General features: G+C 36.6%; 1 protein-coding gene across 2 annotated transcripts in view; it reads left to right on the forward strand.

Moving 5' to 3' along the window:
• LOC133298008 (DNA-directed RNA polymerase 1B, mitochondrial-like) overlaps positions 1–15,487 on the forward strand; it is a 43,889-nt gene that overhangs the window by 15,805 nt on the left and 12,597 nt on the right. For both annotated transcript variants that reach the window (XM_061497246.1, XM_061497247.1), the window contains 4 exons: positions 287–418; positions 519–935; positions 1,844–1,894; positions 11,559–11,629. In XM_061497246.1, the coding sequence (XP_061353230.1) occupies positions 287–418; positions 519–935; positions 1,844–1,894; positions 11,559–11,629 (671 nt within the window). The remainder of the gene's footprint in view (positions 1–286; positions 419–518; positions 936–1,843; positions 1,895–11,558; positions 11,630–15,487) is intronic.

The following is a 15,487-nucleotide window of genomic DNA, read 5'->3' on the forward strand; positions in this document are numbered from 1 at the left end:
AATAAAATGGTTTTGTAAAACACGAGAAATATAATTGTTTAATAAATAAGGATGAGTTGTGCTATTGTTTCAAAGGATTAACATGGATAAAAATAATCCATAGTCATTTTAATTTGGTAAATATCAGCCATCTTATATTCTAAATTTTAGGAAAAATGTTGCATACTTGTATTTGGATCATGTTGTATGTAAATCCAAAATTGTCTCGGTCACTGTCTTTTTTCATTCTAATAATGCCTCTTCATTTCCATATCTTTTTGGTTGACTTCTCTTTTTCATCTTAAAGGTTCCCCTCCCTGAGGAACCCGACACAGAAGATGAAGCAGAAATCCGAAAATGGAAATGGAAAGTCAAAGCTGTCAAAAAGGAGAATAACGAGAGACATTCGCAGCGATGTGACATAGAACTTAAACTTGCTGTAAGAAGCCTGCTAATCCTAAATAGATTGAGTTATATTAAATGCTTTTCATGAAAGGTTGCACATCTTCATCATTGTTGCATTGACTTTTTGGATGTAGGTGGCACGAAAGATGAAGGATGAAGAAGGCTTCTACTATCCTCACAATCTTGATTTCCGAGGGCGTGCTTATCCCATGCACCCATATTTGAACCATCTTGGTTCTGATTTATGCCGAGGCATACTTGAGTTTGCCGAGGGACGTCCTCTAGGGAAGTCAGGCTTGCACTGGTTGAAAATACATCTGGCAAATTTGTATGCTGGTGGTGTAGACAAGTTATGTTATGACGGTCGAATAACATTTACTGAGAACCACCTGGATGATATATTTGATTCTGCAGACAGGCCTCTTGAAGGGAAGCGCTGGTGGTTGCAAGCAGAGGATCCTTTTCAGTGCCTGGCTGCATGTATCAATCTGTCTGAAGCATTGAGAAGCCCCACTCCAGAGACTACCATTTCTCGTATGCCTGTACACCAGGTGCCTTTTGCCGAGATGTCAAAATTTGTTTTTTGGGAAGTATTTTATATTGTCTGATTTTGCATTCTAATCAAAATGAAAACTCACCTACCGTTTTTAATTGACATTTTTCATCCGAACTGGAGAACAATAACATCATTTCTCTCAGAATTAGTAGTGTTAGCAAGATTATGAAGTCCTTTAAATTTAGATTGTTTCTGGATGGCATATGTTCATATGGGGGAAGCATGTTTTTCATTTCTTATATAGGAGAAACACCTGTAATGTAATACAGGCACTACCCAAGTGCCTGTTAAGAAATGTGCCAATTATAATAATCACAAGTTGGATGCTTGTTGCTGTTTTATATTTTTTTTGAAACATTTTATTGCTAAGCTTTTTTTCACCTATCTAGAATGTTTGTCCTTGTCATGTTCTGAAATTGTGAAGTTGTGAGAAATGTCTATATCTCTATCTATATCAATAGCAATATCACATGTTAATTAGATTAATATTATACCTGTATTTGCTTATAGCATACTTGTCTTTCTTGATCAATGTCATGTTCATTTAATTAATGAGAACATGAAGTTTTATTCAGTCATACCTAAGAATATGTAACTGAACCAAGCTGAGCCCAACACTAGCTGGCTCGGGCTTGGCTTGGATATTTTAACAAGCGCATATAAATAAGCTGAAATGGTAATGCCTGATTATAAAGCAAGATTTTCAGGTATCTAATGCCCTATTGATTGGTGAACTCATCAAATTTTGTATACTTAAACTGTATTTCAAAACAGTATTGCTCTAATGTTTCCCAGTTACTCACCATGAGCATGTTGATGAAGTTGAGACTTGAAGGCCAATGAGAATAATCCATGCTTTAGTATTTCTTTCCACATTTCAATATTTTTCTCTATACTTGCTAGGATGGTTCATGCAATGGCTTACAACATTATGCAGCGCTTGGGAGGGACAAGGTAATATAAACATTAAATTTTCCACTTTTTGTTTTATTTTTTTCCATGTTTTGGTTTTGCTTTGTCTGTGTTGTGGACAGGGTGGGAGTTCTATAGGAGTTTGATAAATTTTTTAGTTTGAATGTTCTGCGGAATAAACAACCACCTTTTATGGAAATGGTTTTGGAAGCTCCTTTGTATGATCTTATATGTTGTGAGAGTATGACTTCATTTGTTGCATTAGGTTGGGATTTGGTTAGGTTGAGATTTTTTTTAATGCTCTATTAATTTTTAATTTATTGCTTGAAGATTTCAAATTGATGCAAGAAACCAAAACCAAGCAAATACGTTATGCTAATTCATGTAACATTAGCATAGTTCAGTGTCTATTTTGTTTGGCTTCTGTGCAGAAAAAAAATATGAAGAGGAAGTAATACTTGTACTTTTTGGCTGAATTGTTTGGCTTAAAACAGATTAAACACTACATCTATTTATATTCAAAGGGAGAATAAATTCAATAAATGCATATGATATTTACAAGAGTCTTTCACTCTTCCTAGGTGATTATTTTCAAAGTATATTTAATTCCTAGTGGTTCATTATTTCCACTATCTCCATTAATCATGCTCCACTATCTATATTAATTACAAGAGCACCCAACTAATTTAATTTTTACAATTTCCCACTGTAACATCCCAAATTCTAAAAATTTATAATAGCATAAATAAAATCAATAATTTTATAAATAACAGCGGAAGTTCAAAATAATCAAATTTGGGAAGTGTTACCGCCGCGCTTGTACTATTGTCAAGCGCAAGGCTAGACTTTATTACATTAAAACAAAACTAAAACTAAAGTCAAGAAATAATTAAAATTTAAAAGCTCATAAAAACACATCTTTAAATCCTAGAGCTAGCCAGAAAAGTCTGCTTCGTCATCCTCACTGCCCACTGCTAGCCCAACCTTTGGTACCTGTTTCACTGAGTGTCTGCTCCCCCGTAGGATCATCGCAGAGAACAAGACATAAACACAAACGTCAGCAGAGCTGGTAATCCAAATCCGACATACAACAATAAATAAATAAATAAACAAATATAAATATAACTCATAATAATCCAATAAAACAATATAACTCAAAAATTCAAATCAAATATCAAATTGTTATTAATTACATTAATCTTTATTTAATCCATTTAGTGTATTTAGTAAGGGTAATTATCAACTAACATATTCAGCACAACATTAATCATAATATTACATAAATGGTAATATTCACAATTCAATGACATTCATCATAATCAAATCAAATAACATTTCATTATTAATCATGTTCAAGTTCATTGTACTTAGTGGGAAGAGAACCATGGTAGACCCGGGAAATAACCCTGTTGCCAGTCTACCCCGTGACCTGGGAAATAACCACTTTTGCCAGCCACGTATAATCAAAATTGGCCATCGTCAAAATATCAAATCCTAGTGTGCACATCTCTTCCCAAAGTTGCTACTAGTACCCCGGGAAATAACCACTGTTGCAAGATACCACTTTGGGAAGAACGGAAACATCATTGTCACATCAAATAAATATCAAAGGCATAAAAGCCCAAAAGTTGTGTTCATCACTTTGGGATATACCATCCCAAATCTATCCTCCCATTATTAATTTATTCAATCACATACAATCAATTCAATCTTGTAACAATTCTCATAATTGGAAAATTTCCTCAAGTAGTTTTCATAATTTCCAAATTCAATATTTCAATATCATCATAATTTCCAAATCCATTATCCAATAATATCATAATTTTCAAATCCATCATAATTTTCAAATTCATTACCCAATAATATCATAATTTTCATATTCAACATCTACCGGAGTAAAACCCAAATCCAATCATCATATCATAATTTTCCAAATCAAAATTCAAAGAGTAAAATCCAAATCCAATCATCATATCATAATTTTCCAAATCAGAATTCAAATATTCACATATATTAGAGTAAAGCCAAAATCCAATAATTTATCCAATTAATTTCTAGAGGTTAAAATAATTTTATTTAAATACCCTAAGGGTTACATATAATATATGAAAACATCCTAAAATTTTCTAAGGATTAGGATTATATATAATAGATTTTAAATAAAGTTACTTACAGATTACCTAAAGATTGAAATTATATCAAATAACATGTAACATCTCGAGCGCTGACGAGGGCGGGGAGTGATCGCCGGTGCAAAGAGGCACGGACAAGGAGCGGCTCCTGACAGGCTTCCAGCGGGGGGTTACATGCATGAATGAATCGAATCGACACCCGAAAGAGAGGGATTCCAAAGACTGTGCAGGTATGAGACTGCACAGTTTGAGATAGCTTATAAGAATTAATTGATACTACCTATACTAACAAGATGCATCTTCTTTTCGGTAGCCCGGAACGGAAGAACTCCATAGTTAAGCGTGCTTGACTTGGAGCAATTCCGGGATGGGTGACCTCCTGAGAAGTTTTCCCAGGAAGTGTGCGAGTGAGGAAAAAGCACACTGAAAAGTCTCGTGTTAGTATGTGGGGATAGTCATTGATTCTTGAAGCGGCCAGACGTTACAAGTGGTATCAGAGCAGAGCCTCTCTTCCAATACGGTGTGGTTTGAGGACGAACCAGGCGGAAGCTGGTGGGCATGTAACATCTCGAGCGCTGACGAGGGCGGGGAGTGATCGCCGGTGCAAAGAGGCAAGGACAAGGAGCGGCTCTTGACAGGCTTCCAGCGGGGGGTTACATGCATGAATGAATCGAATCGACACCCGAAAGAGAGGGATTCCAAAGACTGTGCAAGTATGAGACTGCACAGTTGGGATAGCTTATAAGAATTAATTGGTACTACCTATACTAACAAGATGCATCTTCATTTCGGTAGCCCGGAACGAAAGAACTGTTAGGAATGTTCTTCCATACTCAAGAGGGGGGGGGGGGGTGAATTGAGTATTACAAAATTTTCGCAAAAGCCTCCTTCTAATTTCTAAATAATTATTTCAAGCAAACTTTGATATGTGGAAATCTAATCAATACATTCAGACAATCCATAATATATAATATATCACAATTATAGAACTTATACTAGCACATACAAGATATCAAAGAAGCAATTAGAGTGCTAGAAATAAAGAGTTTAGAGTTTAGAGAATTGCTAACACAATATATCCTGGTTCGGTCACCACCACTTGTGACCTACGCCCAGACTGAAGCCGCTCGATCAACTCTTTCACTAATGGTCAAGCTTCACGGGTGCTTGACAAACCTTTACAATCTTCCAAGATTTCGGGTTCTTGGATACCTTTCAATCTCCAAGTTTACGGGTACTTGGTAACCTTACAATTTACTCCAAACTTACTTAGGTATTTGGCTACCTCTCAAACAATGGGTCTCACAACCCTTTCAACTCAAGAATACAAGAAGGGGAATATTAGGAAGTGAATATACACTCTCAAAGTGTGGATATACAACTTGAAGCACTATGGGTATATGGATTTCCAAGATATGAGCTCAAATATATTTGATCTTTGAAAGATATGAAAGAATATGCAAATGATAGTGTAGAAGCTCTCAAATCATCCTTAAGATGTGTAGGAATAGTGATCTCTACGTTTTAGGGTCATAAGGAATGTATTTATAGTGTTTCCATTGAAAACTAGCCGTTTATGACCGTTTTATGCATTCTGCCCAGTAAGTATTCGAATACTGTTCGTGTGGTATTCGAATACTTCATTTATAGCCGTTTATGGCCGTTATAGGCCTTCTGCCCAGCAAGTATTCGAATACTTTTCGTGTGGTATTCGAATACTTAATAAGGTATTCGAATACTGCATCAGGTGTTCGAATACTTTATTGACAGCAAGAACACTGTTTCGTATTTTGGGCATAACTTGAGTTATACTTGTCGGATTGATGTGATCTTGGTCTCGTTGGAAAGATAAAAGAAAGATCTACAACTTTTATGAAGAACACAAGATCCAAATCCATCATTTTAGATACGAAAAGTTGTATGGAAGGCAGCAGCAAAATTAAGCAACAGATTTTTGGTTCAAATGTGTTCTAGCTTGCTTCCAACCACTTTTTGTTAAAGATCTTGACTTGATAAATATGTTTTGAAGTTATAAAATATGTCGAGGATCTTTTCCTTGGATTTTTCAAATTTCTTTCAAGTATATAAAGATTATGATTATGCAATTTGAAAAACACGTTTACTTTGAGAAAAACTTTGAGCTCATGCAATGTAATCTACCATATACCCTCACATATATTCTAAGTCCTAAAGATATATTTCAAATATGATTTTAGACTTAGCTATATGTCTTGTGTCTTGGATCCTTACTTGAACTTGATGTGTTGACTTGTTGAATATGACAATGTTTGGCACTTTATTGGTTTTGATCATTTTTCACCATGGTTATGATATTGAGATTCTCTTAGATGTTGTCCATGGTTAGTTGTCTTTGATCTTGGTGTCGCTCTTCTAATTATTTCTTGTTGCTCTTGATCCAATGATCTTGCCACTTTGATGTGACATTACTCTTCTTGTGTGACTACATCATACATCTTCAATATCCGCATACGGTTGATGCTTTTTGCTCTTGATCAAAGATCTTCTCTTTTTGTTGTTGCCATTTTGTTATCATCAAAACATACCTTATATCTACAAGAACTCCATAGTTAAGCGTGCTTGACTTGGAGCAATTTTGGGATGGGTGACCTCCTGGGAAGTTTTCCCAGGAAGTGTGCGAGTGAGGAAAAAGCACACTGAAAAGTCTCGTGTTAGTATGTGGGGATAGTCATTGATTCTTGAAGCGGCCAGACGTTACAACTTCATATTTTACAGTGATTGCCAAAACAAAATTAACCTAGAGTTTGTGTTGTTAAAAAGCAGCCATGGCGGGTTGGCATGGCAAAAATCCAACAAAACACCCGGAGGAAGTTGTGGTGTTGCAGATTTCGTGTGGCGGCATGGGGGACCATGGCTATGATGGTGGTCTTCAGGGAAGTTTTGTGATTTGAAAAAATGGGTATGTGATTTATGGGCAACTCCAAAATCACTAGTTTCTCCAGCCTCTCCATCTCTGTTTTCTTCTCCGGTGAACATTTTTGGCATTTCTTATTCATCTTTAATTTGTATATCTTTTTTCTCTGATTCTCTCAGGTTTTTCCTCTCCTCACTGTCAGAATTTTTTTTTTCTGTTGTTTGCTCTGTCTTCATCTTCGTTTCTGTTCTGTCCCTGGCAAACTCTGGTTCTTTCTTTGTCTCTAGTGAACCCAAGTATAGCTGCCAAGCCATCTTTGTCTCAAACTCACATCTCTTGTCTCTTATCTTAGACTCTATTTTTCGTATCTTTTCTCTTTTGTTTTGTGCAAATCAAGATACATTTCTACTTTCCACGTGCTGCCTGATACGATCGAGGAAGAGAGACCAACACATGTGAGACGTAATCCCGCATGGGCACGAGATTATGTGTAGCTGATATAATAAATGTGATTGTAGATAATTAGGTGATGACGTGTAATATTAAGATGTATAGAGTGGTAGCGTTATTAGTCACGTGTTAATAGAAAGTTGTAAGTAGCATAGGTTATATAAACCTGAAGTTGAGAACTTTGGAGGTTATGTGAATTAGATTCAGCTTTTCGTTCAGTTACTTTTCTCTCTAGTTAGTTACTTGTTCGCGCCTTGTAACTATCTGGTGCTTTCATTATGTTGCAACAACCATGAGAGTTCAAGACTTGGCCGAAGAACTTGCAGTCCACCATGAAGAGATGCAATTGCGGTTAGCTCAAATTACCAATTCCACTGAAGCACACTTTGCCACAATGGATGCACATTTCAGAGATTTCATATCTCAAAGTTTCACAATAGTCATCGGAAATTCATTCCCTGGAGCAGAAGTCCCGTCGGCAAATAACGCCACAAACACATAATGAAGTGGAAGACCATAGAGCTATGTTGCAGTATGTGAAAATAGAGATTTCTTGTTTTGAAGGTCAAGATCCGAACAATCAGATCTTTAAGACCAATTTGTTCTTTCGAATACAACAAAATACTGTAGTAGTTAAAAGTACAACTCGCTGGATTGAAGATGCAAGGAGATGCTGTCGATTGGTATCAGTGGATCTTTAGCAATAACACAGCTCAATCTTGGGAGGAATTTACCGTAGCAGTACAAGAAAGGTTTGGGCCTTTCTATTACAGAGACGTTAGAGGAGTTCTTGCCAAGTTAACTCAAACTGGATCCCTTGTAGATACTTGAATATAAAATAATATGTTGTGTATTAAGCTAATACAAAGAGTGACAATATATAAAGACCCTAATAGGCTTAAGTGAGAAGTCCAGTCCTAATCGAAATCCTAAATAAGAAAAGAATATTTACAAATAGAAAAGTAATCTATACAAATCTAAACCAAATCTATACATATTATATTTCGTATTCTAACACTCCCCCTCAAGCTAGTGCATATATATTGTGAGTACCAAGCTTGTTACAAATGTATTCAACCCGAGGACCTCTAAGAGGTTTAGTGAAGACATCCACGAGTTGATCATTAGAGTTGACAAAAGCTGTTTTGATTTCTCTTGACTGAATCTTTTCTCAAATGAAGTGATAATCAATCTCTATGTTTGGTTCTCTCATGAAATACACGATTAGAGGATATATGTAGTGCAACTTGATTGTCACAAATGAGTGTCATAAGTTGTTTCTGTTCACAAAGATGAAGCTCCTTAATAAACTGTTTTAACCAGATTAACTCACAGGAAGCAATTGCCATTGCACGATACTCAGCTTCTGCACTAGATCGAGCAACAACAGGTTGTTTCTTGCTCTTCCAAGAAATTAGGTTTCCTCCAAAGAAGACACAATAACCTGAAGTAGAGCGCCTGTCTGAGGGTGATCCTGCCCAATCAGCATCTGAATAACCATAAATTTATGTATTTCCCTGATTAGAATACAACAAACGTTTTCCTGGTGCTCCTTTGATGTATTGGAGGATCCTCACAGCAGCATCCCAATGAGAATCACAAGGGGAGTCAAGGAACTGATTAACCGTACTAACAGCAAAAGAAATGTCTGGCCTAGTCACAGTAAGATAATTGAACTTCACAAACAACCTCCGATAATGACCAGGATCAGATAACGGCTCCCCCTGCCCGAGCAATAATTTGATAGTGGGATCGATGGGTGTATCAACTGGTTTACATCCCAACATACCAGTCTCTTCTAGGATATCTAAGGTATACTTCCTTTGACAGATAGAAATGCCCTGTCTAGACTGTGCCACCTCAATTCCTAAGAAGTAACGTAGCTTCCCAAAGGTGTTTGAAATTGACTGAATAAATACTGTTTTAACTGATGAATTCCAGCTTGATCACTTCCAGTGAGAATGGTGTCATCAACATAGACTAACAAATAGTTGCACTTATCAAGAGATGTGATCCTATAAAATACAAAATGGTCAACTTTGCTGCGGATTAAGCCAAAAGCCTGAATAACAGAACTAAAGCGACTGAACCATGCCCAAGGAGACTGCCTGAGACCATATAAGGATTTACGAAGTCGGCACACCTTCCTAGACTCCCCCTGAGCAACAAAGTTAGGTGGTTGCTCCATGTAAACTTCTTTTTGTAAATCACCATGAAGAAAAATGTTTTTGATGTCAAGTTAAAGGAGTGGCCAATGACGAACAACAGCAAGAGCAAGAAACATGCGAACCGACGCCATCTTAGCGACCGGAGAGAATGTGTCACTATAATCAAAGCCGAAGATTTGAGTAAAATCCTTTGCAATTAAGCGTACCTTGAGACGATCAACATGGCCATCAGGTCCAACTTTGACAGTAAAGACCCATTGACAACCAACTATAGACTTCTCTGGAGGAGCAGGAACAAGATCCCAAGTGCTATTGGAATGAAGTGCAATCATCTCATCAAGCATCGCTTGGCGCCGCCTTGGATGGGAAAGTGCTTCACCTGTGGTCTTAGGAATAGAAACAGAAGAAAGACTAGAAACAAAGGTGAAATGAGGAGTAGAAAGACGGTCATAGCTCAAAAAAGTATAAAGAGGATAAGGGTTACGAGTAGTACGTATACTTTTTCCTGGAGCAATAGGAAGAGCCTTTGGTGAAGGAGCCAGAGAGGAAGAATCAACAAGAGAGGGCGATGAGTCAGCTAGAGTCGAGTCGACAGGAGGCACAATTTTACGACGCTGATAGGTGAGAAATGGATGGTCCTCAGGTATGGAAGCAATGGATTGCTCATCTATGCATAATGTTCTAAGGTTACAAAATATGTCAAGGGTCTTTTTCATAAATATTTAAGCTTTCAAGTGATTGATGTCATGGATAATGCATGCATAGAGTTAAATATTCTTTGAGCTCATTTATGCATCATTAATCAATTACCTTTACATTTAGATCTAATCTCTCAAGGATATATTGCAATCTTGATCTTTGATCTTGATCATGTGTGTTGAATGATTTGCTCTTGTTGTCTTGTTGAATTGCTTCTTTCGACTTTTGATTGTTACAAGTTGTATTATTTTTGACGTTTCTTCTAAGCTTGTTTGTTATCATTAAAACCCTTGTATAAATGAACTCTTCATTTTAAATACATTGGTTTCACAACCTGAAATTGAGAACTTTGGAGGTTATTTGAACAAGATTAAGCTTTTCATTTAGTTACTTTTCTCTCCTGTTAGTTACTTGTTCGTGCCTTGTAACACTGCCTCTCCTTGCCATTGTTGTGAACCATGGGTTCATAGTTGAAACGTGATTTGGCCGATATATATTGAGAAAATGAGTGTGCGGGTAGACTGAATATATTAATTAGTTAATTTTATTTATTATATTTTTTTATTAATTTTATTAAGTAATTCTGTCTCTAAATTTTATTTATTATTAATTAATTAAGTAATTAATATTATTAATATAATATTAGTACTTTAATGAAAATGTATTTATATTAAAATAGTATGAATAGAAATTATTTAAAAATAATAAAATACGAAGATAATAACAATTATGAACTATAATTTTTACCCAGTTTTTATAACTATATTAGATTCTTTTATTTTTTACCTTTGTGTGTTTATTATCTTTAATTTGAAATACTTTTGGTGAATTTTATTTCGTAGATGTTTCTATAATTTTTTTGTTCCTGATATAAGTTATTACTTTTCAATTATGTTCAGCACATTATTTTACCATTCTTTTTTTTATGTACTTTACAATATTTAATATAACCGTCATGCTTCTGCCATTGGCCATTTTTGGCTTATCGCAATGAGCTGCCAGCCGTCATTAATAACCCTTCACTGTTATTTTACATGGCAAACTCAGATATTTTGCCTTCCCTTTATATCTCAAAACCCCGAAGTGATTTCTCAAATTTAATAATTTGAATTGCTAGTTAGTTCTTGAAATCTGTTTTAAGTTGGATTACTTAATTGATATTGATATAACTTCCGTAGTTGAACATGCTATTGCTAGAAGGTTTCCTAAAGATTTTTTTTGGGGTGCAATTTTTCCTTCACATAGTTGGCTTCTTATTTGCTCTCTCTCTCTCTCTCTCTCTCTCTCTCTCTCTCTGTCTCCCTTTTTTTTTTTTTTTTTTTTGCCTCATTATGAATTTTCTGCATGCTATTTTCCTTTTGAAGTTGGGAGCTGCTGCAGTCAATCTTGTTGGTGGAGACCAGCCTGCTGATGTTTACTCAGGAATTGCTACGAGGTAATCATCATTCTGCTTCAATATACATAAGGGCATTATACATGCATGACTGTGAACAAGTTGAAACCTGGTTTATGGCACAGGAATTATAGGTTTTCATTCAAATGTATAAAGATTAATTCATGAAAAGGGATCATGTCCTGTCTGTAGCGAAGTTTACAAGAGACTAGATGAAGCCTTTAAACATTGTTAGAATTATAAAACCAGTAATTTGAAGCGACTACTTCTGTGTCATCCTATTGACCTCCTGGGAACCAGGTGTTAGAATATCCAAAATTATCTTCAGTGTTTTAGAATATCTTAACTGTAACATCTCGTTACCGGACCGATGTGTTATCATTGATTATGATATTAAGCATAATTACAATCACAACAATTCATTGAAATATATGGAAAACTTTTTCTTTTTTAGTGACGTTTGAACTTTTAAAATACCTATATTAAACATTTTAAAAACTTTGATCATAACTCACAACTTATTGATTCTAAATAATTATTTTTCTTGATTCTAAATACCTCTTTCAACATATATCTAATCCTAGAGCAGTAATCTAATTTCTGAGTTTCCCGGTAGAATTGTACCGCATTATTTTATCTGGTAAAAATCACAATTTTCCTAAAAAGTGCCTATCCACTCCAAATTTCATTCTGAATCGAAATCCATCATGATTTTCATCAAATAATATCTAATTTTACCATTTCACAGGTTAGGGTTAAGCATTTGTCAAATTATCATTTTACCCTTCGTGTGTATTTTGACCTAGAATTCAGAATTTCCACTAATTAAACCTTCTAACCTACAATTTAATTATTAATAATACATTTCAAATATGTGAGGTGTTATAATAACCATATCTTCATCATATATCTGCTATATCTCATAAGATCTTCAGAATATAGGTAAATCAATTAGTCATATCTAATTGAGGAATCAATCTGAACAATTAAGGTAGAAATACACTGGTATTTCTTAATTTAAGTAAAATATAAAAAAATACAAATTAAAAGAAAAAAATATTTGAGAGAAAATAGGTTTAAAATTATAAAGGAGATGTGCATAATTAAGGTAGAGTACCTATAAGGCCTAGACACTTAATACGACATGGATACAAGGGATTCTTAAAATTCAAGATACGAATTGGCCTAGATACATTTTAGGAATAAGAGTATTTACATAGATGCACAATATGATGAGGAAGGTGATGCTTCAGTGGTCAAAAATTTCACAATCTCCATGAATCAACCTGAAACCCCCTCTTATTAAGTTGTTTGAAGTCTTGTCAAAGAAGAAAGAAAAACAGATGGAATAGTTGAGATATCTATGGAAGAAAAGGCAGTGGTGCGATAGCAGCAAGGCCTAATTGTCACAGTGAGATACTTGAGAAGGAGAAGCTGATATGTTGGAAGCGGTGGCAGCTTGTAAGAAAGGAGGAAAGAAGTGTTGGGGGATGTTAGAAATATAATGATGGAACCTACTTTTATTAATATGAATTTGTAGAAAATATAAATGGAGACAAGTTCCTTACAAAGATAAAGTGCAGAAAATAAACCTAGAGATCTCAACTCCCAGAGATCCCCAGTTTTCCCATAAGCCAATGCTGAATTCATGCATACCTCACTACATACACTCCCCTCCCATTTATCCTATCAACTAAGAACTTTCTAGAATATTTCCCTAACTAACTAACTAACTAATTCACTCATTCCTTCCCTTTCAACCCCTAGGCCCATCAATACTTCCCCTCTAAAACTCACCTTGTCCTCAAGGTGAAGAAGAGGACAAATAATGTGAAAGAACTTCCTCCCGAGTCCCATTATTTGAAGCATATAGACCCAGTTATGCTTGAAGCTAAAAGATTGCCACTTGCTTTCATGCCTACAGTGATAGTATGATAGGATAGCTCACCTCCTGAAATCAGCACCTGTGCCACAGACACATTGTAATGGGATAAACACAACCTTCAAGTGGTTGTTGACCTCAGGATCACTGTTGACGACAGCACCAACATCATTTACTAGCCTGAATATTATCTTAGTATTTGTGTATGTTACAAATGCCTTTTCTCCAAACATCCAGTGTGCAAAATTTTGTTTTTTTGTTCTTCAGGGCTCGTTCCCTTGTACTTCTTATACTTGAAAAAACTACTGTGCCAAGTGTCGTTTATTATCCATCCTTGTAGAGAGTCATTTTGCTTGTATTGTAGATCTTCGTTGCCACGAACTATCGAAAACCTGAGCTTCGTCAATCAGAAACTCTAACTCCCAAACAACTTGAGCTTGTAAAAACTCCTCCTCAACCGTTTGTTCTCCGTCACCTTCCATTCCCAACAGCATCACATGGAGTTGTTTATTGTTGCATTCATGGTCTATGGAAAAGGGTCAGTCACGCCTGAAACATGGATTTCGTCTCCGGCAGTCATCCACCGTCAGCCGCCTGAAGCGCATGCCTCTCCTGTCGACGCCATTGACGTTTCCAACGGAGGCTCGCTGCATTGACCTTTGTCCTTCGTTACCCTCAGAGTCCGTTTGCGCAGGTGACTTGATATTTAGGGATTCTAGCGCCACCACTCCGTCCACCACCACCTCAGCTATCAGACGTCTGTACCACGCATCGCGTTTGTCATTGCCGTTTGCGGCCCCTGCTGTACCCCCATGTGTATACCATTTCCCCACACCAATCCAGTTGTTCCATGCCCAAATATGGTGTTTAGTTCATTGGGCCGCATCTGAGGCCCAGTATTTCTATTGTCGTTCGTATTGGACCCACACTGGAACAAACCCAACCCATTTCGCGTCCTTGTGTTATGTGACCCGACTGTTTCTCCAAATGGGCTCCCGTACCTAGTAGTCAAGGCTGGTCTGGACTAATGACCCATTCCCAGCCCATTATTGAATGAACCATGTTGGCTCATTAGCCTGGATAAACAACTTAACAGATTGACACCATTGCACATAGTTCCTACCGTTTAAACGGTGATTGGGGATCTGCATTGCTGGTTGTCACCAGAAGACGAAGAGATGGGAAGGGGTGAGGTTCCGGACGAAATTACAGATGAATTTTCAACATTTTCAGTGTCCATGGCTTTCTAACAAAAAGTACCCAGAAAAAAAGTTCCTCCAAATACAATTTTGACCCCCCAAAACAGGAAGAAGGGAGGCAGACGATCAGAACGGGGTATGACTCGCCGGAAAAAAATGATGGGAGGGCGGCGCGTGGATCACACGCGCCGGCGAGGCTGAAGGATGGTGGTGGCGCGTGGCGGCGCGTGGCTGGGTTTTCGGCGACGGGCCTTTTGTTGGCTGGCTCAGAATTTTGTTTTGAACCTAACAGTGGCCTTGGTTTCGTGGTTGGAGGTGTCTAGGTGAGGGTTCTGGCCTTGGCAGAGGCAAAAAAACGAAAAAGGAAGAGAAAGAAGACTTAAAAAGAAATTAGAACGGGGAAGAGACTGGATTATAACCAGCTCTTGATACCATGATGAAAAGTAGAAGTGCTTTTGTGAATAACACAATTTCTTTAATTCATTGAGAGACCCAATAGGTTCTTTTTATATTGAGTACAGAGAGCTATACTAATAAATAGCAACAGTAACCTAAGAGACTTATTTACAATAACAAGAGACACTAATAAATAAGGGAATAGATAGCAAGAAAGCAATAAATGATAAATGATAATCTAGAATATTCTACAGGCCCAATTGGTCACTGACAATAAACTGAGATCAATATTGATGTGTGATCCATTAGGCCTAATTGGTCACTGACAATAAACTTAGGCCAATTAAATTCCTTTAATGAGCCCATTTAAACCTATTAGGCTCAATTAGTCACTAACATAAGACACTAGCAATGCTCTGTACC

Source organism: Gastrolobium bilobum, unplaced genomic scaffold, assembly GCF_033153095.1.
Source record: "Gastrolobium bilobum isolate Gb01-03AN ecotype WA unplaced genomic scaffold, APGP_CSIRO_Gbil_v1 utg13341, whole genome shotgun sequence".
Lineage (NCBI taxonomy): Eukaryota > Viridiplantae > Streptophyta > Magnoliopsida > Fabales > Fabaceae > Gastrolobium > Gastrolobium bilobum.